Source organism: Eriocheir sinensis, chromosome 44, assembly GCF_024679095.1.
Source record: "Eriocheir sinensis breed Jianghai 21 chromosome 44, ASM2467909v1, whole genome shotgun sequence".
NCBI lineage: Eukaryota > Metazoa > Arthropoda > Malacostraca > Decapoda > Varunidae > Eriocheir > Eriocheir sinensis.
The window spans coordinates 10,896,026-10,922,739 of NC_066552.1; the positions used below are offsets into that span (position 1 = coordinate 10,896,026).

General features: G+C 41.0%; 1 protein-coding gene and 1 long non-coding RNA gene across 6 annotated transcripts in view; one reads left to right on the forward strand and one right to left on the reverse strand.

The window, feature by feature from the left end:
• LOC126980470 (rho GTPase-activating protein 17-like) overlaps window positions 1–23,413 on the reverse strand; it is a 54,653-nt gene extending 31,240 nt beyond the window's left edge. The window contains exons 1-2 of one of the 5 annotated variants that reach the window (XM_050830395.1): window positions 10,660–10,677; window positions 3,557–4,335 (exon numbers count right to left, since the gene is read on the reverse strand). In XM_050830395.1, coding sequence (XP_050686352.1) covers window positions 3,557–3,578 — 22 coding nt within the window. In that variant the 5' untranslated portion in view covers window positions 3,579–4,335; window positions 10,660–10,677. Of the gene's footprint in view, window positions 1–3,556; window positions 4,336–10,659; window positions 10,678–23,245 lie in introns of those variants that run through there. The other 4 variants (XM_050830397.1, XM_050830398.1, XM_050830396.1 and 1 more) reach the window with 4 other exon arrangements.
• LOC126980471 (uncharacterized) lies at window positions 4,198–5,353 on the forward strand. The gene is made up of 2 exons (XR_007733259.1): window positions 4,198–4,341; window positions 4,423–5,353. It is a non-coding gene; the product is annotated as an uncharacterized LOC126980471 (long non-coding RNA).
• Window positions 23,414–26,714: the final 3,301 nt, after the last annotated feature.

Sequence of the window (26,714 nt, forward strand, 5' to 3'; positions counted from 1 at the left end):
AATAGAAAGAGGAAGGAGAGAGGGTGGAGGGGAAGGGATGTTAGAGAAGGTTAAAGAAGAAGGAAGGAGGAGGAGAAAAAGGAAAGGAGGTGAGGGAAGAGATAAGTAAAGAAGGGAATGGATTTGTAAAGAAGGGGAGGGAAGGGAGGTTAGATGAGGGTAAAAGAAAGGGAAGGAGAAAGAGGTGGAGGTGAAGGATGAGAGACATGAAAAAAGAAAGGAGTGGATATGGGAGGAAGGAAAGGGAGGTAAAGGACGGGAAGAGAAGAAGAGGATAAGATACAAGGGAGAAGAGAGAAAAAGAAAGGAAGGAAAGGAAAGAGAGGAGAAGAAAAGGGAGCAAGAGGAGGAGAAGGAAATGGGAAGAGGATAATTTGTGGTAGAAAGAAAAGAGAAAGGAAGGGAATGGAAGAGAGGAGATGAGAGGAAAAGGGAGCAGGAGATAGGGGAAGGGAATAGAAAAAGAAGAAGGGAGAGGGATAAATGGGAGGGGAGAAGGAGAGGGAATGAGAGGAGGAGCAAGGGAGAAAGTGAGACAGGGAAGAGGAGGAAGGGAAGGAGTAGTGTGACAGGGGAGAGGAAAAGGGAGCGGGAGGAGACAGGAGAAGTGAATGGAACTAGGACAAGTTAAGGGAGAGAGAGAAATGAGAGGGGAGGGGAGAGGGAATAAGGAGAGTGAGAGTGAGACAGAGCAGGGGAGGGGGAAGGGAGTAGTGTGCAGGGGTGTTGATGAAGGAGGGGAGATGACCCAAATACGAGAGAATTGTGTGTAGGTGGCGATGTGGTGGTTGTGGTGGTGATGATGGTTGTGGTGGTGATGGCGGTGATGGTGGTGATGGCGTGAGCTTCATCAGAACTTGGGTGAGGTGCAAATCATGGGAACTAGACAAATATAATACAGGGCTTGAGGGGATAAGGAGCAATACAAGGACAAGTATACTAAGTGTGAAATTTAGCGAGCAAACTTATGCTAAAAAACGAGAGAGAGAGAGAGAGAGAGAGAGAGAGAGAGAGAGAGAGAGAGAGAGAGAGAGAGAAATGTACATAGATTTACATAGAAAATCATACCACACAGACCCCATAAATTTAAGATCAGGTGACACTGAAACAATAATATACACAGTCATTTGTTTTACTTCACTTGCATACATCAATACAAACAATGGTAATGGTAATAAGGTGTAATAAGGTAAGGTAAAAAAAAAAGGAGTTAGAATTAGAAGATAAGAAATTAAGACAGAGGATCGAAAGAGTGTGCAAAGGAAGGTAGAAGATAAACAGACGGGGAAAGAGAAAAATGGAGGAAAAAAAGAGAAAGAAGAGGAAACATAGAGGAAGAAAAGAAGAATAGTGCGAGAAGAGAAGGAAGACAGAGGAGAGAAAGAGTTTACGAAGGAAGGTAGAAGAGAAACAAATAGGGAAAGGGAAAAAATGGAGGAAGAGAAGAGAAAGAAGAGGAAACAGAGGAAAAGAAGAAGAGCAGTGAAACAGATAAGCAAATTGTTTCTCTTGTCATCTCAGTTCAATTAATGATCTTTTATAAATGTGTTCATATCAGTTATTCAAATCTCACGAACGTTTGTAGGTCACGGCAAAGTTACTTGAGTGTCCGCTATTGTGCTCCAGTTTTCTCTGAGACCGAAGTGTGTTTCTCTCTCTCTCTTGTCTTTTTCTTTCTTTATTTTTACATCTTACATATTGTAAATGGGTACATCTCTCTCTCTCTCTCTCTCTCTCTCTCTCTCTCTCTCTCTCTCTCTCTCTCTCTCTGAGAGAGAGAGAGAGAGAGAGAGAGAGAGAGAGATGAAAAGGGAAAGGAAGAGAAAAAGAATTACGATAAATGTTCTCAAGAACAATTATCACGTACTACTTCGCAACCATAACGACCAATACTCTCTCTCTCTCTCTCGGCCACCGTGAACCATTACAATAAGACATGAAGTGCAGCCCTCTCTCTCTCTCTCTCTCTCTCTCTCTCTCTCTCTCTCTCTCTCTCTCTCTCTCTCTCTCTCTCTCTCTCTCTCTCTCTCTCTCTCTCTCTCTCTTCTCTCTCTTTCTCTTTCTTTCTTTCTTTAACTTACATTCCTCTATCTATCCTTTTATTTATATCTAACACACACACACACACACACACACACACACACACACACACACACACTTCTCAGCCGTAATAACGCTTTTCCTTTCTTATATTCGCAGTAAAACAAGCAACTGACCTTCCCGGCAGCGTAGCGCCCAAGGACACACACACACACACACACACACACACACACACACACACACACACACACACACACACCTGCACACATATTGCCTCCCTTATCCTCCTTTCCACTCTCTTATTCACAAATACACAACGGGCCTCTTTGTCTCCTCCTCCTCCTCCTCCTCCTCCTCCACCTCCTTCTTCTCCTTCTCCTGCTCCTCCTCCTCCTCCACCTCCTTCTCCTCCTCCTCCTCCTCCTACTACTACTACTACTACTACTACTAACCAGGTGTGTCTCTAATCACTAATCCATAACCCACACAAACAGGTAAGGGACAGGTAGTTTATGTGTATCCTTCAGGTGTGTCTTGTAATTAGTATTGTTGGCGTGCTGTATTGTGTGGGGGCCTCATTACGTGTGTTGTTTTTGTTCTTTGCCGTTGTTGTTGTTACTTATGGTGAAGGTCATATAGACGAGACTAAGGGTTAAAGGGGATGCAAGATATGTCGGTAACGCATAAAATCAAATGAAAAAATACAAATCATAGCAAGTCACAAGAAAAAAAGGTCAACGTTCCAAATTCCGAAGAAACATCGAAAACATTAAAAAAAAAACATTGGCCAGTCACTCAGTCAGGCAAAATAAACCACTCAGTAAGTCAGTCAATTATTTATTCAGTCAGTCATTTAACCATTTAATCGGTCAGTCAGTCAGTCAGTTCGGTCAATAAACCTCAACCAGTCAGTTAGTCAGTCAGGCAGGCAGCCAATCAATTTGCGAAGAAAAGAAACAGTAAGTCAATTCCTCAGTCATTCAGTCAGGTATTTAATCAACAGTCATTTCGTAAGTCAGAAAAATAAGTCAGTTCTCGAATAATCTAATAATTACCACAAATATTCTTTTTTTATGGTTCAGCCTAATTACTTCATTTTTCCTTTCTTAACTGAAAAACAATGAAGTAGAACAATGCATCTTGGTTAGGCTTACATACTCTTGAATAACCCTCACAGAAACCATCATCATCATCATCATCATTATACTTTATCATCCCACTGCATTACAAAGGTGTCACCGAAGCATTATCATTCGTTTCTGTATGTCTTCTCCAGTTTCCTTAAATAAAATAAATAAATAAATAAATAAACCTATACAGATCTCTTACGCATCATCATTCAACACAGGGAGCATCAACAGAGGCTGAGTCACACGGGGGGCAGGTGATGAATAAGCCAAAGGAAGGTATACACACACACACACTCACATATATAGGCACACAGGGAAACGAGGGGCAGGGGCGGCCTTAGCACTGCACAGGGTCACCGCTACAACCCTATATTTGGGCCACTCACCTTGGAAATCCTGGGCCGGCATCTTGCTCTTCGTCTGGTCAACCAAGTGATAGAGCTGATCTTTAACGAGGCTTATGTTCTTCTCAAGCACGGTCAGGAAGTCTTGGTTTCTCAGTATCTGCAGTGTTATATCCTTCTCTAAGTCCGTGAGGTTTGTGGCTGCATTTTCGATCCCCGCGTTGATGTTCTCTCGTGAGCTCTGATTGTGTGGTGGTGTTGGTGAGGGTGGTGGAGGTGTTATTTTCCCTATTTCGAAAGTTAGGTTGGTTTTGATTTCCTTGTCCGGCTCTGGGGTGAGTGTGCTTTCGCTCTCCACGTCTAGGCTAATGCTTGACTCTTCTTCGACTTCCTCCTCCTCCTCCTCCTCCTCCTCTAGGGTCGTAATGGTCGTAACACTTCCATCCTCAGATTCCGTGTTTATGGTCTCTATAGATTGACGGGGCGTGGTTATGGTTCCTATTTTGGCGTTTATGATGATCCTTTTTGACAGCTTTGAGACGTGACCCTCTTCCAGTCTCTTTATTTTTTCCTCTATTTTGTTCCCGTTTTATAATTTTATACGCTGTTACATACAATTTGCACTATCTATTTCGCTTGATATGCTTGTTTATTTCTCAGAGCGCACTTTTCGTTACACTTAGGGTTTTATTTTCAATGGTTTCTGATCCAGTCTGTGCGTGTAACTGTGTCTATATTAGCATCCAGGAGCACAAGCACGTCCGCTCTGCTTCGCTTTAAAGGTTTCAAGTATCGGTTGCCAGTTTCTTTTTTTCCACAATCTGTAGGTCGCATGAAATATAAACTTACTTTAGCACTAACTTTCTATTCCCCGCTTAAAAAGTTTGTTTTTTCATCACAATCTGCAGGTCACATAAAATATTAACTTACTTAAGCACTATCTTTCTATTCCCCGCTTAAAACTTCGACTTCCTTTCCTATTTTTCCTTCTCTCAGTTTGTTTTTTCATCACAATCTGCAGGTCACATGAAATATTAACTTACTTTACCACTATTTTTCTATTCCCCGCTTAAAACTTCGACTTCCTTTCCTATTTTCCCTTCTTCTCTCAGTTATTTAATAAAGACCGACATTTGAGGAACGATAAACCTTCACTCGACTTTCTTCCCTTTATCGCTATCTGTGTATTCCCCGAGTCGCTGATAACCTTGACTTCCTTCTCCTTCTGTCTCCTCTCTCAGTCACGTAAAACATCGATCGACTTCTCAGCAACTACAAATATTCGATCTACTTCTTTCCCTCTATCAATACCTGTCATTTCCCCGAGTCGCTAATTACAAAACCTTGACTTCCTTCTCCTTCTGTCTCCTCTCTCAGTCAAGTAAAACATCGATCGACTTCTCAGCAACTACAAATACTCAATCTACTTCTTTCCCTCTATCACGATATGTCTTTTCCCCGAGTCGCCAATAACAAAACCTTGACTTCCTTCTCCCTCCCTCTCTTTTCTCGTGGTCTCAAAACAGACTTCTGAGAAAAAATTATCAGCCTTCAAATTCCTTCTCCCTCCCTCTCTCCCTCTCCCTCACTCTCTCTCTCCCTCTCTCTCGCCCTGGGTCACTAAACTCTTCACTTCCTTCTCTCCCGCCGAGGTCAACGTTCGTAGCTGGAAAACGTTGTCGTGAGGAGGACAAACACGAGAATCTTTATCAGCACGAGACGGATGGCAAGGAAAAAAATACAGGTTGATAATAAAACGCCAGGGATGAGAGAGAGAGAGAGAGAGAGAGAGAGAGAGAGAGAGAGAGAGAGAGAGAGAGAGAGAGAGAGAGAGAGAGAGAGAGAGAGAGACGATAAGATAAGATAAGATAAGGAGAAGGAGAGAGGAGAAAAAGAAAAGAAGAGAGGAGGAAAAAAAGATAGCAGATCAGAACAAGAGAAATAAAAATCAATACACGCTCCACACGAGAAGGAAAAAAAAAAAGTGGTGAAAATTGAATGAAATGAAAAAAAGAAAATGGAAAAAACAAAGAAAAACACCCCACCAGCACGCATTCCTAAACAAAAACAACAACAACAAAAACCTCACGAACTTCCTCACACTAAATTCCACCGCTCATAACCTTCAATCAGCGCCCGGCCATGCTAATCAACACTGAATAACCTCTTGGCTCCCTCAGGCGCGCGGGGCATACCAGGAACCAACCCACAAACCAGGGTAAGGCGTGGCCGGCGGCTGGGGTGGCGGGGGGAGGAGGGTGGAGGATGGGAGATACGGGAAGGAAGGTCGAAGGGTGGCAATGTAGACAAGGGGAGAGGAATGTAAGGCAGACGGGGTGAAGTGTTAGGAGAGGAGGAAGAAAAGGAGGAGGGTGCAAAGATTTGAAGGTAAGATAGACAGTAGACAGTAAGGAAATTGAAGTAAATAGGAGTAGAGTAAGAAAGGAGATGTAAAAAAAGAATGTAGGGTAAACAGAATACATATACAAGGAACTATAAAGGACTGAGGAACAGGACACCTCTCCTCCCGAAATTGACCTATCTTTCGGCCACTCCTCTTGAATATAGGAACAGTGAGTCGCGGGCTTTTTTTTTTCATTATTGTTTTTTTTGTTTTTTTGCCCTTGAACTGCTTCCTCTACTGTAAGAAAAAGGCAAGGAAGAAAGGAAGTTTGATAAAGGAAGGGAAAAAGATGTGAAAAGGTAGGTAAGATAGACATAACAATACGTATAATAATAAGGAGATAAAAGAAGAAAAGAGTAAAGAAAGAAAGGAAAGAAGGAAGTTATGTAGAAAGAAAGGAAGGAACGTAGAGGAGGGTAAAATGATGTATGAGAGGATAAGGTAAACATAATACGTTCAATAAAAAAAAAAAACATATAAGTATTTAAAAGGAAGGAAGTCAATTCGTTAGGTAAAAATGAAGGAAGAAAAGGGAAGAAAAAAGATAGAAAGAACTGAAGTAAGGAAAGAAAAAAATAGGTAAAAGATGGCAAGAATAGGCAAGCAAGGGTGACAGGTAAAAAAATAACACCGGAAGGTAACAATAGGGAAAGTAGGGCAGGAGGAGACAGGTGTGTGGGGAGGGGGGGGGGGGGGGGAGCACGGGACAAAAGGTGACCCAATACAGCACCTTCGTGACCTCCGCACCTGCCTGTCACCTGGAAAAATGCGTGACTCATCCACAGGTACACAGGTGAGGCCAGGGGACTACGTGGATACCTGATTTTTATTTATTTAATTTATTTCTATTTATTTTATTTATCTATTTATTTACATTTTTCCTCTTTTCCTATTTTTCTCCTTTTTTTTTACTAATATCTATCAAATTTGCAGTTTTATTTACTTATTTCTTTATCATTTCTATTTATTTATCTATTTTACCTCTTCCTCTTTATTTTCCTTTTCTTTTCCTAGTATCCATCTAGTTTGCAGTTTTATTTATTTATTTCCACTCATTAAATCCTCTCTTTCTTTCTATTTTTTTTTCTTTATTTATTTACTTATTAACATAGTTCCTCTCTTTTCCCATTTGTTCCTTTATTTTCCATGTCTTTATTAACATTTGTGTGGCTTGCAGTTTTATTTATTTATTTCCTCTCTTTATATCCTCTCTTTCTTTTTCTCTTTATTTATTTTATGGTAACAGAGAACACAGACCATGACCGTGAAGTCCTTTGCCGTGACACAAGAAAATAAAGTAGAAGAAATAAATACTGATAGAAAAAGTGTGTGTGTGTGTGTGTGTGTGTGTGTGTGTGTGTGTGTGTGTGTGTGTGTGTGTGTGTGTGTGTGTGTGTGTGTGTGTGTGATTAAATTTCACAGGAAGAGACATGACAACCGCACGTCACACACACACACACACGTAAATAATAGCAGGTAAGACTTTCCAGGTAACTTACTTGCACAACAGACAAACAAAAATAACCTAACCAAAGCCTCTATTCTTTCCCTTCACTCATTTCCTTTCTTTATTCTTCTACCACATTATTTATTACATTATCTTTCCTTTATCTATTATTTCCCTTCTACATATATTTTCTTATTTATTATTATTACCACATCTATTACTGTATTCCCAACGCCTTTAGTCTTTCCTTTCTATACTCATCTACCTCACTATTTATTACTATTACTATCCCGCCTCCTTCATTCTTTCCCTACTACATATATTTTCTTATTTACTATTATTACCACTATTATTACCGTTTCACTATGACTGTATGATATCCTTTCTATACTCATTAACCACATTATTTATTGCTATTACACTCTCCCTCCTCCATCTATTATTTTCCTTCTTAGTAGCTGTATTTCGTTATTTATTATTATTACCGTTGATATCATTGTATTCCCTATGGCTCTATTCTGTACCGTGCTTTAACACGCATACCTTACGTTATTATATCACTGTTATTACGTGTTATGGCCCTCGACAACGCACCGCACTGGCATACGCTGCTTCGTTTTAAGTGGAATAGATGACAAAAAAGATAGGATTCATTTTCATTCCACACGTCTTACTCTTGTTGTGTTATCTATTGCTGTTTATTGTTCACATTTTTTTTTTTCGACGGCCTACTATGTGAGAGAGAGAGAGAGAGAGAGAGAGAGAGAGAGAGAGAGAGAGAGAGAGAGAGAGAGAGAGAGAGAGAGAGAGAGAGAGAGAGAGAGAGAGAGAGCAATAATAATAATAATAATAATAATAATAATAATAATAATAATAATAATAATAATGATAATAATAATGATAATAATAATAATAATAATAATAATAATAATAATAATAATAATAATAATAATAATAATAATAATAATAATAATAATAATAATAATAATAATAATAATAATGATAATAATGATAACAATAATAATAATAATAATAATAATAATAATAACTTTGCCGCCCATTCCAGCGTCTTCGTCAGGTAACTTCCAGGAAAGTCTTAAACCTCTGCAGGATTAAGAGGAGGAGGAGGAGGAGGAGGATAGGGAGGAGGAGGATAGGGAGAAGAAGGAAGAGAACAACGAAGAGAAAGACGGGGAGGAGGAGAACGAGGAGTAGGAAGAGGAGGACAAGGAGTCGGAAGAGGAGGACAAGGAGTAGGAAGAGGAGGACAAGGAGTAGTAAGAGGAGGACAAGGAGAGAGCCGAGAAGGATGAGAAAGAACAAAACGAGAAGAATGAAGAGGCGAAGGACGAAGGGAAAGACGAGGAGGACGAGGACTAGGAGGAGAACGAGATGGGGGAAGAAGTAGTAGTAGTAGTAGTAGTAGTAGTAGTAGTAGTAGTAGTAGTAGTAGTAGTTCATAAGGTTCCAGAAAGGGAGCGGCTGAGTTGATATGGATGAGTGCAAAGAGACCTTGGCTACATCATACACTTCTGTGACTTGCGGCTTTGTCTCTCTCTCTCTCTCTCTCTCTCTCTCTCTCTCTCTCTCTCTCTCTCATATGATTGTTTGTGTCCTATATCTGTTTGTGACTTACTTTCATTTCGTTCTCTGTCCGTCTGTCTGTCTGTGGGTGTGTATGTGTGTTCATGCATGCCTATTTGCTGGTCTGTCTGTCTGTCTCACTTTCACTCGTCTGTCTGTTGGTTTAATGTTTTGTTATCTCACTTCCATGCGTGTTAATTTGTTTTCTTTGCTTTTTAGTTACTTTCCCTTCCTGGATTTTGTGTGTGTGTCTGTCTATCTTAATTTGTCTGTCTTTGTATCTGTTTGTATCTCTGTCTAATCAATATTCTACTTCTCTCTCTTTGTCTTTTTATCTTTCTTTATCTCTCTCTCTCTCTCTCTCACACACACACACACACACACACACACACACACACACACAGTCGTAACCTACATAAGTCTCCCTCCCTCCGCCATGAATCAGCACGCCTCACCACCCATCGAGAGCTTTCCCCCTTCGCTTCTTTACATTAATTAGCAAAGACAACACGAGCACACCTTTTAGCACCTGCAGCTTCGTCATACACTCACCAGGCGACGCATATAAGCTAATGAAAAGGAAGGAGAAGGAATGGCGTAACGAAATCTTGGGTCGAGAAATATAACAGGACTTTGCATATAGCTTGTAAACACCTCTACATAAAAATCACATGTATTAAAACCCCCTCACTCCCTCCTCCCTTTTTATTCACCCTTATCTCTTCGTTCTTTCCTCCCTTCTATTTAATTTCTCCCTTTAATCCACTCCCTTACTCCCTACTCCTTATTTTCTCCTTCCTTATCTCTCTTCCTTCCTCCCTTCCTCCTTGTCTTCTGTCTAATCACTCCATTCCTTTACTCCCTGGTCAATATAACATAATCAAAGCAGCGATCGAGACCAGGCGCCCACACTACAAGCTATTATACATTCACTTCTTTTAAGCATTACGTCTAAAAATTGGATTATTCTTATTTCTCCTATTTTTTGTCTATCGTTTCGTCCGCCTCCCTTTACAAGTAACTTTTTTTTGCCTTCTTAATTATTTTTTTTTTTGTCTGCCTCCTCCTCTTCCCTCTCTTCCTCCTCCTGCTTTTCTGCCTGTCCACCTCTCCTCTTTTTATTAAGTCTCCATTTCCTTTACCTCTATCTCCTTCTCCTTCTCCTCCCCTCCCTCCTTTATTTTCTGCCTTCCCACCTCTCCTCTTTTTTGTTATGTCTCCTTTTCCTTTACCTCTTCCTTCTCCTCCCCTCCCTCCTTTATTTTCTCCTCTTTTTATTAAGTCTCCTTTTCCTTTACCTCTACCTCCTCCTCCTCCCCTCCCTCCTTTATTTTCTGCCCTACCACCTCTCCTTTTCCAGCATCACCTATCTACAAAAACGATAAGCTATCTCCACAACTTCCTATTCTTCCTCATTCTTGTCTCTTTTTCCCGTATTTCCTCACCTCCACCAAAGCAATGACTCATCCTATGGACCCACCCACCCCCCTACAAAACCATTTCCTTGCACACAGACGTCACACGGAACGAATCACACACGAGTATTTTTTTCCTCTTTCTCTCTTCATTACGTTTTTTCCTGTCTTTCTTTCACTTCACAATAAAATAAACGTCACAGGAAACTCGTACACGTCTAAATCTCTTCTGTTACTCCTCCACAGTGTCTTCGGTGGGTGAACAAAGCGAAGAAAACGAGGGATACGGGTTTACAAGTAGGCGGGAAACGAACCTCCACTCCGCGCAGATGACAACAGAGAACTGGGTGAGCGGTGTAGCGGCTATGTGGCGTTACGCAGAGGTGATGGTGCTTGGGTTAGGTGGTGGGAGGGGCCAGTTGAGGACAGAGGGAAGGAAAAGAGGGGAGGGAAGAAGGGTGGAGGGAAGGTAGACCGGAGGGAGGGAGAATGATCAAGATTGAGGTGGTTTGGGAGGAGGAAAGAAGGGTGGGCGGAGAGGAAGTGAGGGAGAAAAAAAATGAATAATATTGAGGTGAGGACGAGGGTTTTGGGGGAAGATTGAGGGATTTTGGGGGTAAAGAGGATGTGTGCAAGAGAGAGAGAGAGAGAGAGAGAGAGAGAGAGAGAGAGAGAGAGAGAGAGATTTATGAGATTGGATCAAGAAGGATAGAAGAAGAAGAAGAAGAAGAAGGAGAAGAAGAAGACAACGAGTAAAATAAAGAAGAATGAGATAAGAAGAAAAAGAAGAAGAAGAAAAAGACGAAGAAGAAGAAAGACGAAGAGAAAGAATGAAGAAACGAAGAAGAGAAATGATACGAGGAAGAGGAGGAGAGAGCCAGAAAATGGTGGGAGAGGAGTGAGAGGAAGGTGGGAGCGTGAGAAAGGATAAGGAAGGGAGGGAGAGAAGCGGGTGAGGAGGAGGAGGAGGAGGAGGAGGAGGGAAGGAAATAACTCCGCGTAATAAATGAAAAAAAAAGAACCACGAAAACGTAATAAAGAGAAGGAAGGATAAAATCAGCATCATAGAAGAATAAAAAGACGAGAGAGAGAGAGAGAGAGAGAGAGAGAGAGAGAGAGAGAGAGAGAGAGAGAGAGAGAGAGAGAGAAGGAACAATAAAACAATTACGTACACTTACATACGTACATACACACAACGGCGCAAAACCACAACACGGAAACACACACACACACACACACACACACACACACACACACACACACACACACACACGCGCCGCCTGGATCTGGAGGAAATTCCACAAACTGTCCCTGAAAATTTGCGAGGGTTGACTCATTCCGGATACTGACTGACTGACTGACTGACTTACTGACTGACTGGCCAACTGGCTGACTCATTTTTTGACTGATAGACTAACTGACTTACTGGGAGCCTAACTAACCGACTCATTGACTGACTAGTTGATTGACTTACTGACTGACTATCTGACCGACTAACTCGCCAACCAACTATTTGTCTAATTTTTGACTGATAGACTGACTGACTGACTGAATAGCCGACTGGTTGATTAACTGATTGATTGACAAGCTGACTGACTGACTGACTTATTGCCTGACTGATTTGCCGAATAGCTAACTGCCTGGTCGACTGACTGCCTTGCTGATAAAATGACTGATTAACTGAATGACTGACTGCCACCCATAAGTACATTTTCCGAATATGTAAAGAGAGGGAAATAAATATAAACGTATACGAAAAGAGAGAGAGAGAGAGAGAGAGAGAGAGAGAGAGAGAGAGAGAGAGAGAGAGAGAGAGAGAGAGAGAGAGAGAGAGAGAGAGAGAGAGAGAGAGAGAGAGAGAGAGAGAGAGAGAGAGAGACTGGTAGCTCTCAACTCTGGGTCAACGTCCCCCTCCCTCCCTCCCTTCCTTCCCCCTCCTCTCCTTCAGGTTACAGAGGGAGGGAAGCAGGGAAGGAGGGAGGAAAGACGAGAGAGATAGAGGGAGAAAGAGAGGAAAGAATACGGAAGAGAGGGAAGGAGAGAGGTTAGAAAGGGAGGGAAGGAAAGAGATGAGTAAGGGAGAGAAGGGAGTGAGCGAGGGAGGGAAGGAGAGAGACAGGAAGAGGGAGATAGGGGAGAAGAGAAGAATGGAATGAGGGAAGAAGAGAAGTCAGAAAAGGAGGGAAGAAGAGAAGTTAGAAAAGGAGGGAAGAAGAGAAGTTAGAAAAGGAGGGAAGGAAAGAGATGAGAAATGGAGTAAGGGAGGGAAGGGAGAGACTGAGCGAGTGAGTAAGGGAGAGGGAGGGAGAGAAGAATAGTATGGGCCCCTCCCTCGACAGTAGCAGACACCGTTATGAATGTATCTTCCTAACTGTGATTTCTAAGACACCTGATCCACCTGTGTGTCTCTAATTACCTCCTTACCTGTATACGTGTGCCCAGGTATGGAATGCTCACCTGTCTGCTAATTAGTCTGGTACCTGTTACGTCTTGTCTCCACCTTTTATTTACGGCAAGAAAATTATACATCTTATCTACCTGTGTGTGTTTAATTAGCTGTCTACTTTCATATGTATCCAGGTATCCAATGTTTACTTGTTTACTGATCTACCTGTTTCTTTAATTAGTTGTCTAACTTTATATGTACCCAGGTATTCAATGTTTACCTGTTTACTGATCTACCTGTTTGTTTAATCAGTTGTCTACCTGTGTTTGTGTGTTCAGGTATTCAATGTTTACCTGTCTACTGATCAACCTGTGTGTTTAATTAGCTGTCTACCTGTGTTTGTGTTTCCAAGTATCCAATGTTTACCTGTCTACTGATCAACCTGTGTATTTAATTAATTGTCTACCTGTGTATATGTGCTCAGGTGTTCAGTGTTTACCTGCCTACTGATCTATCTGTGTTTGTTTAATGAGCTGTCTACCTTGATATGTATCCAGGTATCCAATGTTTACCTGTTTACTGATCTACCTGCCTGTCTGTTTAGTTAGTTGTCTACCTGTGTAAGTGTGTTCAGGTATTCAATGTTTACCTGTCTACTGATCTGTGTGTCTTTAATTAGCTGTCTACCTGTATGTGTGTGTTTAGATATCCAGTGTTTACCTGTCTACTGATCTGTGTGTCTTTAATTAGCTGTCTACCTGTATATGTGTGTTTCGATATCCAATGTTTGCCTGTCTATATCTTAGCCCAATGCCTGTTAGTTCTGTCTGTTCACTTTTTTACGTAAGCAAGGAGAGACCAAAACCGATGAATGTAAAAAAAAAATACTCACCACATGATCTTTCTATATATATAAAAAAAAGATACACTATACGCACATACTAACACCTGTCTGTCTGTTTGTTTAGGTACATTTATATACGTTAAACAAATACCTGAATCAGTTTATATTTATTTATTGTATTTTTTCTACTAGCTTAACAAGGTGTGTGCTTTTATATTTATTGGGTCGTCTATCTATCTATCTATCACTATCTATCTATTAGTCTATTTATCTATCTACGTAGTCCATTATCTATCATTCTGCTGTACTTGTAATGTTCTTTTTATAGGAAATGACGCCTGAGAGAGAGAGAGAGAGAGAGAGAGAGAGAGAGAGAGAGAGAGAGAGAGAGAGAGAGAGCCTCGGAGGAGACATCACCACCTCATTCCAGTTCTTTCTCTCTCTCTCTCTCTCTCTCTCTCGCTCCAATGTGACCTTGACGCTGGTTTGTCATCCCTCCTTCTCCTCCTCCTCCTCCTCCTCCTCCTCCTTCTCTACCTAGTGACTCCATGCAAAGGGGTATTGAGCAAGGAGGGAAGAAGGGAGAGATGAAGGAAAGGAAGCCTAAAAAGAGAGACAAAGGGAGATAATGGTAAAGGAGAGAAGGGAATTAATGATGAAAAACCTCTCTCTCTCTCTCTCTCTCTCTCTCTCTCTCTCTCTCTCCGCCACCTTCATCAAGATAATCCTATGAAATGGACTGTGAAGCAGGAAGAAATAAAGAAAAGAAGCCGTCACAAAAAAAATGGGAGGAAAAAGAAAATAGAGGAGGAATAAAGGAAGAAAAGTAATGAAGGAGAGTAAAAAGAAGGAAGGAAAGAAGAAAGCAAACTAGAAAACAATGGAGGATGGAAAGAAGGAAAAACGGAGGAAAAAATGAAGATAGGATGGAAGGAGAGAAGCGAGTAAGGAAAAATGAAGAGAACGTGTCAGGATGAAGGAGGGAAAGAAGGAAGGAAAGAAGGAAGAGAGGAAGGATGAAAAGAAAGGAAGGAAAGGAGAAAGAGAAGATGGAAGAAAAGAAAGGAACGAAAGATGAAATGCGAGGAAAGGAGGAAGAACAGGAAGGAAAGAAGGAAGAGAGGAAGGATGAAAAGAAAGGAAGGAAAGGAGAAAGAGAGGAAGGATGAAAAGAAAGAAACGAAAGATGAAATGCGAGGAAAGGAGGAAGAACAAGAAGGAAAGAAGGAAGTAAGCAAGGAGGGAAAGAATGAAGGAAAGAAATAAGGAAGGATGGAAGAAGAAAATTAAGGAAGAAGGAAAGGAAAAAAAGATGAGCGAAAGAAAACGATAAAAGGAGGGAAACGTAGGCAAGGAAAATGTGCTCTTAAGATAATGAAAATATGAAATGCAGAAACGAAGGGAAGAAACGGAATAAAAGAACGGAGAAAGGCAAAGTAAAGCGAGAATACAACCACTTCAAAACAAAAATAAAAATAAAAGCATCCTAGTTATTTCCCTCTTACTATTTTTCCTTTTTTTTTTCGTTCTTTGTAATATGCAGGTAAAACAGTTGAGTTCCCCTTCCTGGGAGAGCTCAAGTATGTAGTTTTCCTTTATTCTTTTCTCTCTCTCTCTCTCTCTCTCTCTCTCTCTCTCTCTCTCTCTCTCTCTCTCTCTCTCTCTCTCTCTCTCTCTCTCTCTCTCTCTCTCTCACTTGGGGATAATTATGATCCTGAAAAATGTATTAAAGTGTGGCAGGGAAGACTTCCGTGAATAAATGAGGAGGAGGAGGAGAAGGAGGAGGAGGAGAAGGAGGAGGAGGAGGAGGAGGAAAAAGAAGAGAAAATAAAGGGGAAGAAGAAAACACGCAGAGAAAATGAAATGAGAATATGAAACTTCTCTAACTTCAAAATGGGATGAGACACGAGAGAGAGAGAGAGAGAGAGAGAGAGAGAGAGAGAGAGAGAGAGAGAGAGAGAGAGAGAGAGAGGGCCTATACAAAGACAACACCTATCTTCGTCCTTCTTTCTTTGTCTCCCCTTCAAGGACAAACACAGATACGTTGAACAAACTCATATTTACACCTTTTTTTTTAACTCATATTGCTATTATTTTGCAACGGACAGAAGGGAGGTGAGAAGGGGCAGGTAAGAGAAGGAGAAGGAGAAGGAATAGGAATAAAGAAGGGAAAGAGAAGGAGAGAGAAGACGAGAGGAAAGGATGAGTAGAAGAAACGGAAAGGAGAAGAAAAGGGAAGGAAAGAATAGGGTTAAGGATATCGAAGGAGGAGGGAGAAAGAAGGAAAGGATGCAGACAAAAAACCCAAGGTGTAGAAAAAAAGGAAAAGAAACTGAAGAAAAGGAAAATAATGGAAGATAAATAAAGGAAAAGGAAGGAGACGGAATGAGAAGGGTAAGGAATAAGTGGAAAGGGAAAGAAAAAAAATAAAGGAAAAGGAAAGGAAAAAAAAGGGAAGAATTGGGAGAGAAAAATAAGGAAAGGATTGAAAGGGATGTAAAGAGAGAGGAAGGGAAGGGAATAAAGTGGAAAGGGATTTAGAAGGAAGGGAATCACAATAGAAAAAAATAATGGAAAGGGAAAGGAAAGAATAGAAAGACAGGGGGAGAGGAGGAAAAAAATAGAAATAAAAGAAATGGAAAGAAGACTGAGAAAGGAAGGTAATAAAAGCAGAGGAGAGATACAGGAAATAAAAAAGGATGGGAGGAAAGAGAGAGAAACGAAGGCTGCATATTCCTCCTCCTCCTCCTCCTCCTACCACCACCACTACTACTACTACTACCACTACAACTACCACGACTACTACCACCACTACCACTACAATCACCATCACCACTGACCTATCACCTAAAGTCCCTCCCACGCCTCTATTCCTCATTGTCATCCCCTTCTCTTCCTCTTCCTCCATTCAAATGATAAAATGAAAAAAAAAAAATCAATCTCATTCCCTGCATGATGTTTCTCCTCATCTGTCTTCGTTGGGACCTATTATTCTCCTTTCTCTTCTCTCTCTCTCTCTCTCTCTCTCTCTCTCTCTCTCTCTCTCTCTTCCCTCCTTCTCATATCTTTCCATCATTTTTTTTACACATCACACTCCCCTTCTCCTCCTCCTCTTCCTATATATCTACCTCCCTTCTCCTCCTCCTCCTCCTATATATCTTCCTCCCTCCTCCTCCTCCTTCTTCTCCTCCTCCTCCACGTTCAGTATCATATATTCTCCTTCCTTTTTTTCTTTCTTTATTTTTTTTTACTTCTCTTCCAACATTCTTCTCTTACGTGGCCTATCCTCTTACACGGCCCACACCTTCTCTCTCCCTCTCTCTCTCTCTCTCTCTCTCTCTCTCTCTCTCTCTCTCTCTCTGGTGGGATACGCCCCTACACGCCCACACGCACGCCCTCTACCCACGCCACGCAGAACTGATGTAAAAGGTTTCTTGGTCTAATTTCCTGAGTGCGCCTAAACACACACACACACACACACACACACACACACACACACACACACACACACACACACACACACACACGTACATACATACACAAGTGCATATACATAAGGACATGCACACCATTTAATTATGAAAAAATGCACTCTTTGAAACACACACACACACACACACACACACACACACACACACACACACACACACACACACACACACACACACTTTATTCTTTAACGCACACACAAATATCTGAACCCACACTTATTCATGCACACACACACACACACACACACACACACACACACACACACACACACACACACACACACACACACACACACACACACACACATTCCAGTGACATAGAAGCATAATAAACATTGCAATAAAATGAGTCATAAGTGGGTACGTTTTATTATTATTATTATTATTATTATTATTATTATTATTATTATTATTATTACTTTTATTGCTTAGTCTGATCACTCCCTTCCCTTTCTTTTTTCTCTGTCTCTTTCCTTCGCCTCCTCCCTTCCTTCCCTTCCCCCTCCCTTCTAAGTATGACTCACCCCTCCCCTTATACGGAAAGCAGGCGAAGTCTCTCTCTCTCTCTCTCTCTCTCTCTCTCTCTCTCTCTCTCTCTCTCTCTCTCTCTCTCTCTCTCTCTCTCTCTCTCTCTCTCTCTCTCTCTCTCTCTCTCGTTGATCTTTGCGTTTCTTACTTTCTTTTCTTACTTTTACCTTTATCTTTTCCTTACTTTCTCCCTTTCCTTATTTATCTTTTTATTATCGCCTTCTGTTTTTTTCTTTTCACTTAATATTTCTTTGGTTGATGAATTTTTAAATGGTGGTGATTTATTTTTCTCTCTTTGTCTATCTATCTACCTATCTATCTATCTTTAGTGTTGTCACCACCACCGTAACTATCACCATCATCATCATTTTCATCACATTTACATCACCTTTACCACCAAAATTTACATCACCACCTCCATCATCATCATCACCATCACTTTCACCACATTTACATCACCTTACTACCAATATCAATACCAATATCACCGACTGTTGCTTAAATTACAAGCTCACGGAGTAGAGGGTAAAATTCTGAACTGGGTCAAGGTTTTTTTTTTTTTTTTTTTTTTTTTATGCTTATTGTTGCCTATTGCATCTTCCCACTGGGGGGGGGGTCGGCACCCGGCGTCTTTTCAAGAGGGGGCCTGATGATGCCCAGCCCAGCCTGGGCGGCAGCAGAGTATTTATGGCGCCATCTTGCATTGGCTTAGTAATAGGAAGCAAAAAGCGCAATTCAATGGTAAAAGATCTGACTGGAGATGTGTTACCAGTGGGGTCCCACAAGGTTCGGTATTAGGTCCACTGTTATTTATTACTATTTATATCAATGGCTTAGATACAGGAATTAGTAGTGATGTCAGTAAGTTTGCTGATGATACCAAGATCGGCAGAGTAATTGAGTCGGATCAAGACGCTATTCTCCAGGATGAATTAAACAGATTGTATGACTGGGCGGAAAAATAACAGATGGAGTTCTTATGTATCAGATTATGAATGAATGAAGTGCAGTATTCTGAGTGTAGGTAGGAAATTAGCTAGACCTCATCTTGATTATGCGGTTTAGTTCTGGTCACCTTACTATAGACTATATATGAAAAATGTTAGAAGCGGTGCAGAGGAGGATGACCAAGATGATTCAAGGGTTACGAAACTTGCCATACGAGGAAAGACTCAAACAGTTAAACTTGCATTCTCTACAAAGGCGAAGGGTGCGTGGAGACATGAACGAGGTTTATAAATGGATGAAGGGCTTTAATAAGGGGGATATTCATAAGGTTTTGTTGGTAAGAGAACCGGGTAGGACACGAAGTAATGGGTTTAAACTGGATAAATTCAGATTGAACAGGGACATAGGCAAAAATTGTTTTACTAACAGAGTGGTAGATGAGTGGAATAGGCTGAACAGTCATGTGGTGAGTGCCAATACAATTGTCACATTAAAAATAGACTAGATAAATTCATGGACAGTGATATTAGGTGAGGTTAGATTCACAGGAGCTTAGGTTCAAAGGAGCTGCCTTGTACAGCCCTACCGGCCTCTTGCAGACTCCTACGTTCTTATGTTCTTAAAACTTACATCACCACCACTATCACCATCATCACCATCACCTTCACATCACCTTTACTACCAAAATCACCACCACCACTATCACTATCACCATTTTTCTCTATCATTCACCACCACCACCACCACCACCGCTCTTCATTTGCTCGTTCACTCATTCACCACCTCCGAGCTGCCCACCTCAACACCATTTTCGTCTACCACCACCATGAAACGCCGCCTGTCTTTGCCTGTCTGTCTAACTTTCTGTCTACCTGTCTGTCTGTCTGTCTGTCTTTGGAACTCCACCCAAAGGAGGATAAAAATAAAAGCATTCGAGTGTTTTGTTTTTCTTTACTTGCTTGTTTTATTGTTTTTGTCATTTATTGTATTTTTAATCGAATGTTTGTTGTGTGTGTGTGTGTGTGTGTGTGTGTGTGTGTGTGTGTGTGTGTCCCCAGTCCCCCCACACACACCTGTCTCCGCGGTTTCCGGTGGGACTTACGCCAATGACATTAAAAAAGGAATAAAAAAGAGGAGCATAAGAAAAGAAAAGGAAGCGTCTTGTCCGGTGGTACTCTCTCTCTCTCTCTCTCTCTCTCTCTCTCTCTCTCTCTCTCTCTCTCTCTCTCTCTCTCTCTCAGAGAGAGAGAGAGAGAGAGAGAGAGAGAGAGAGAGAGAGAGAGAGAGAATGTCACCTTAGATAAAAATAATAGACACATACCCAAAAAATGAATAAGATGAACGTACCCTTAAGGAAAATAAATGAATACATAAATAAAGCGATGCAGATGCTATGGAAATCAGAAGGAAATTTGATACGCACAAAAAATAAGTTGGAACGTCCCTTGATTCACTACCCACGATGTTTTGTGTGTGTGTGTGTGTGTGTGTGTGTGTGTGTGTGTGTGTGTGTGTGTGTGTGTGTGTGTGTGTGTGTGTGTGTGTGTGTGTGTGTGTGTGTGTGTGTGTGTGTGTTTGTTTTTTCTACGTACATGTGTATATATTCTGTTTACAGTGGGAAAATATGTTTACATGAATACCTAAAGTGTCTTCATGGCCCAGTGACCTTCTACGTTACACACACACACACACACACACACACACACACACTTACCTAATGCCTTCGTGTGTGTGTGCGTGTGTGTGTATGTGTGTGTGTGTGTGTCCCCTCTAACACCCTTCCCTTCCCCCTCCTTCCTATCTTTCCTTTATCTTTTCCCTCTCTTTTCTGTTACTTCCTTTCATTCTTATCATTTCCCTTCCTCCCTTCCCTTTACAATACATTTATCAATCCTTTTTTTTTTCCATCATTCTCTACCATATTTTTTTTTCACTTTACCTTTTTTCCTTGCATTATTTCCTCCCATTCTTGCTATATGTTTTTCCTCCATGCCATCTTTTCTCAATTCCTTCTCTACCAACTTTTCTTCTTTTTACCTTCAATCCTTATCTCATTTCCTCCTATTCCTTTATCTTTCTTTTCTTTTTCACCTTTTCTCTCCACCTCTTTTCGTCCCTCCCTATCTTTATAATTCTTTACTTCTTATCTTGCATTTTCTTCTTCGTTCCTTTTCCCTTCAATCCTTTTTCTCTTCATCTCTTCCTGAGTCTTATCCAATACTCTTCCCTTCTTATCTAACATTTTCTTGACCATCCCCTTTTCTCTCCAACTCCTTCCGTCTCCCATCTTTATCAGTCTCCCCTTCACTCTCCCTTCCCTCCTTCCCTTCTTCCTAGGACACAGCTTTAGGGCATGGTAAGGACACGCCCATGCCACGCCCTACGGTCATCTTGTGCACCGTGCGAGGCTGTGTGTGTGTGTGTGTGTGTGTGTGAGAGAGAGAGAGAGAGAGAGATTGAGAGAGAGAGAGAGAGAGAGAGAGAGAGAGAGAGAGAGAGAGAGAGATGAACGTACACACACACACACACACACACACACAGATTAATGAAGTTCTCAAATTTCAAATGAGTAAAAAAAAAGAAATGAGTAAAAAAAAAAAAAAGTAAAAAGTAAATTAAAGCGACTTGATTTAAAGGTCCAAGACACCCACATGGAAACCTTATTAAGCTACCTGATTGGTGACTCATGTGTGTGTGTGTGTGTGTGTGTGTGTGTGTGTGTGTGTGTTGTGCACGGCCCATTCCATTATCTCGTATATGGAAGACTGTCAGGCAAGGAATACACACACACACACACACACACACACACACACACACACACACACACACACACACACACACACACACAGTTACAACCACAATAACAACGACATTCACCACCACAATCACCACCACCACCACAATCACCACCACCACCACAACTTCCATCTGGCTAACGTCCTGTGTGTGTGTGTGTGTGAGAGAGAGAGAGAGAGAGAGAGAGAGAGAGAGAGAGAGAGAGAGAGAGAGAGACTGATACACCTTCCGATCTATTCTCCCAGGTAAGGAAAGGAAGAGAAGTCAGTGAAGCACGAAATACACCTGCCAGTGGTTTACCTGCAATTAACAACCATTCTCTCTCTCTCTCTCTCTCTCTCTCTCTCTCTCTCTCTCTCACGCACGTACAGTCTCAAACGAAGCAAATCTCGAACCGCCAACTTCATGATTCATTTCCTTAACTGAAGCGTCAAACGAACCAATTCACTTTGAAATTTGAGTGTCATCTGAGCCATTTTTGGGGGTGAGGTTGCAGGAGAAGGAGGAGGAGGAGGAAGGGGGGGAAGGGGAAGAGAAAGAGGAGGAGAAAGAGAAGGGGGAGGAGGAGGAAAAGTTAAGAATAGCAACAAGAGGAGAAATTTGAGGAGGAGAACAAGGTAAAGCGTGGAGTGGAGCAGTAAGAGGTGGAAGAAGAGGGGGAAGAAAAGGAGGAGGAGATGGTGAGAGAATTAAGACGGTAAATACTAGTGTTGGTAGTAGTAGTAGTAGTAGTAGTAGTAGTAGTAGTAGTAGTAGTAGGAATAGTAGAAACAGCGTAAAACAGTGAAAGAACGTTGCAATACTGATAAGACGTAAAATAGTAGCTGTAGTAGTAGTAGCAGTAGTGATAGTAGTAGTAGTAGTAGTAGTGATAGTAGTAGTAGTGATAGTAATAGTATTAGTAGTAGTAGTAGTAGCAGTAATAGTAGTGGTGGTGGTCGTGATGGTGGTGGCGAACATGATAAGAGTCTAGAAGGAAGTGATCCACGGCTGAGTTCCTACAGTAATGGTTTCCTTCCCTACCTCTCTCTCTCTCTCTCTCTCTCTCTCTCTCAAGTCGTCGAACTGTAGGTGACGGAAAAAAAAAGATTAACTTGCACTTTCATTCTGGTCAACACTGCGAATATAGAAATGTGAAAAAGAAGAAGAAGAAAAAAAAGAAGATGAAGAAGATGAAAAAGAAGAAAGAATGAAAAGAATAATGGTAGCGGAGATGAACGATTATACAACAATAATAATAACAATAATATAAAAAGACCACTTTCTCCTTATCACTCATCTCAGGAAGCAAGAAAAAACATCCTGTGTGTGTGTGTGTGTGTGTGTGTGTGTGTGTGTGACCAGTTCAGTCGCTTACGCCCCTAATAAGGAAAAGACCCAACCTCTGTGTGTGTGTGTGTGTGTGTGTGTGTGTGTTTCCTTTCTTCTTCTCTTTTTTTTTTCATTCCTCTCCTTCCTGTCTCGTCTTCTCGGCTCGCTCCTCTATTCAGTAACCGCTTCAACCGTTCACTCACAGTCTAACGCTTTGAACCCACACCGTTACCTGCGTTGTTACCTGTCGAATACCTTTGTAACGCGTGCTCCTGTAACTAACCGGTACCTGCTTTGCTTTCAAGGTATATTAAAACGATGAGGAATAACTGAATCGGTATTTGTAGTAGTAGTAGTAGCAGCAGCAGTAGGAGCAATAGCAGTAGTGGTAGTAGTGTAATAATGGTGGTGGTAGTAGTAGTAGTAGTAGTAGTAGTAGTAGTAGTAGTAAAGGATTCATCAACTTTTATCTCGAAACTTCAACGCCGCAACACAAACACAGATCCAAACACACACAAAACACAATAAAAACACACCCACCAAGCAACACAATGAACAATCCATCACCAACACTTACCGTAACGAAGAAACGGATGACAAACAGAGCAGATTAACACTAGTAACAGGCACGAGAGACACACAACACACCCTCCCTTCACGACGTCTTGCAGCACACTGATTCTCGTCTCATCCCAGCCTCGCCGCTTCCTCCTCCTCCTCCTCTTCGTCGCACCTTACGTCTGCTTACCTGTCCATTGCCATCCAGGGAGTTGCCGGATACACGATAATGATAAAACCAATAATACTATAAATAATGATAATAAAAACAACAAAGATATAATACCGCGTGTAAAAGATGATTCCGTCTTATTATCATGCATTCCTTTTTTGGGTAGACGAAGTATTTATTAGTGATCTGTTTTTCTCCCTTCTTCTTGTATTACTGTTTCTCTGTTTCTTTGAGTGTCTAGTATGATTCATTGCTTAAGAGGGCGTGAATTGCATAGTTCATTCTTTCGTTCTCTTTATTTGGGCATTGTATAATCGTATAGAAAAACATAATAATTCGCTCCTTTGATTTAGTTGAGAGTATATCGCAAGGAAAAGGTGAACTGGTCGGTTCTTTCAATAAACGTCGTGAGTCCGTGATTTCTCAAGACACTGAATCACACTTCCTCTTATTTACCTTTTCGAGATGATTCAGAGGTAGAAACGTGAATCATGGGAACTGCTTTATGTTTCTTTCGCCTCTTCCTTCCTCCTCGCCATTGTTCCCGTCGGTTAGTATTTGTCACAGGGATGAGTCAAGCTGGCAATGTCCGGTACTTTAGATTAACGAACTTTTTAAGCTTGTAACACACGCTTTGCACACACGATTTTAGTTGGCAAAGAATCATTCCCGTCCTTAACTTTTTCGCTTCGAGATCTGGATTTTCTTATATCTGCATCACCTCTTTTGTTTTTGTTTCCCATCCCGTCCAGTGGTGTTCGAGATTCCAACCTATCTATTAATTTATCTATCAACCTATCTATCTTTCCGTCCAGTAGTGTCAGAGATTGCAACCTATCTATACATTTATCTACCAATCTATCTATCTTTCCGTTCAATAGTGTCAGAGATTGCAACCTATCTATACATTTATCTACCAATCCATCTATCTTTCCGTCCAGTAGTGTTAGATTGCAACCTGTCTATTCATTTATCTATCAACCTATCTATCTTTCCGTTCAGTAGTGTTAGATTGCAACCTATCTATTCATTTATCTACCAACCTATCTATCTTTCCGTCCAGTAGTGTCAGAGATTGCAACCTATCTATTCATTTATCTACCAACCTATCTATCTTTCCGTCCAGTAGTGATAGAGATTGCAACCTATCTATTCATTTATCTACCAATCTATCTATCTTTCCGTCCAGTAGTGTTAGATTGCAACCTATCTATTCATTTATCTACCAATCTACCTATCTTTCCATTCAGTAGTGTCAGAGATTGCAACCTATCTATTCATTTATCTACCAATCTATCTATCTTTCCGTTCAGTAGTGTTAGATTGCAACCTATCTATTCATTTATCTACCAATCTATCTACCTTTCCGTCCAGTAGTGTTAGAGATTGCAACCTATCTATTCATTTATCTACCAATCTATCTTCAGGTGGTTTATCTCCTACCCTGTGATAGCTAGTCTCTGTTGATTCTTTTTCTCGTTCACCTGAAGCACCACCTGGATGTTGATACCTGACACCTGACCTGCTAACCCGTAAGAAGGTTGCCTTGATGCAGATTTTTATTTTTCAGTCTCTAGGTATTAGAACCATCACGTATATGCCCTTTGTTAACTTTTTAATTTACATGGGTGAATGTTAACGCTTTCTTGTTCTCTGTTGGCCGTCCTCTCTCTCTCTCTCTCTGTTACTTACAAAGGGTTTCTGTCTGTTTCATGAATACTCAAGTGCTGCTTAAGATCTCAATGCATCCTTGTAAATCTCTCTCTCTCTTTCAGATTCTCTCTCTCTCTCTCTCTCTCTCTCTCTCTCTCTCTCATTAAAAACATTAACAAAACGTTTAGTAACGAAGAAATCTTACACAATTGTATTAACTCATCTGACTTGCTTTTTTTTTTTTTTTTGTTACACACTCCTCCGAGGAAGATTATACATGTAGTTATGAATGAACGAGACCAGAGTACCTCAATAAGTTAATAGTGCGTGCTGACCAAGGGGGGGGGGCGGCAACGCTTGTTCGCCCACCCTTCTCAGGTGAAGTGGACGAAGGAGACTATATATAAGGAGTTGGAACACTTCAGTATAATTTCGATGCTATTGCAAGTCGCGCCACTGAGCCCGAGAGAAAACGACAGCTTGTAGCGGTAACTCGATTATTTTTTTATGGTATTTACGCACAGTCCAACCCGACATATTAAACTTTTAACAGAATAATAAAGAAAACACATTATATTGCAAATTTTTTTAAATGTTATATAAACCGTTTTATTAAACATTCAATTTTCTTTTTAAGCACAAAATCAAGTGAAGAAAGAATGTGTGTGTGTGTGTGTGTGTGTGTGTGTGTGTGTGTATTTCCCTATTTGTAGTATACAGGTCCTGTCTCCCAGTCTATATTTATCCAGCTATTCCTTTATTTTATGGACACTGCCCGCTTCAGCAATGTCTTCTATTTAAGTCCATTCCATATATCCACACTCCTGTATGGAAAATGAACTTCTTCAGGTCTTTCAAACAAGTCCCCTTTCTCAATTTCTTACTGTGTCCTCTTAGTTGCCTCCTCCCTTCCATCTTGATTAATTCATTTCTATCCAACTCCTTTGAATCCTTTAGTTTCCTTATGCCTTTTTCTTGTGTGGTGACCAGACAATTACCGCATACGCTAGCCTTGGTCTAATCACTGTTGTTATCATTTTCTTTATCATGTCCCCATCCAAGTAGAGAAATGACACTAATATTTTGCAGTATACTGTATCTCCGAATATCTTGTTCATGTGCTTCTCAGGTGTCAGTGTATCTTGTATTATAATTCCTAAGTCTTTTTCTTCCTTCACTGTGTCGATGATTGTCCCTCCCGTCTTATATACTCCACTTGGTCTTTTTTTTACTCTGGCCCATTTTCATTGTGTGGCAATTCATTATACTCCATTTCCCATTTTTCACTCCATTTATGTATTTAATTTAAATCTTCCTGCAGTTTGTTACAATCATCCTCATCTCTTATTTTTCTGAGCTGTGTGTGTGTGTGTGTGTGTGTGTGTGTGTGTGTGTGTGTGTGTCAATCTATGTTAAGATCAGTAAGGGTGATGTCAGCTTCATAAATATGGATGGAGTCCTGAACAAAGATGAACTGCTTGAAGTGGATGGAGTGCATCTAAATGTCCCCGAGATCCAAAGAATGGATCAAAAGAATGGGACGCTGCCTGTGAGAAGGGGTGACAATGAAGCTTTTGCAACCATCAGATGCTGCATGAATGGGTATAGATGAATTAGGGAGGAGTGAAGACATTGACAAGACAAGTAGATAGTACATGAAGAT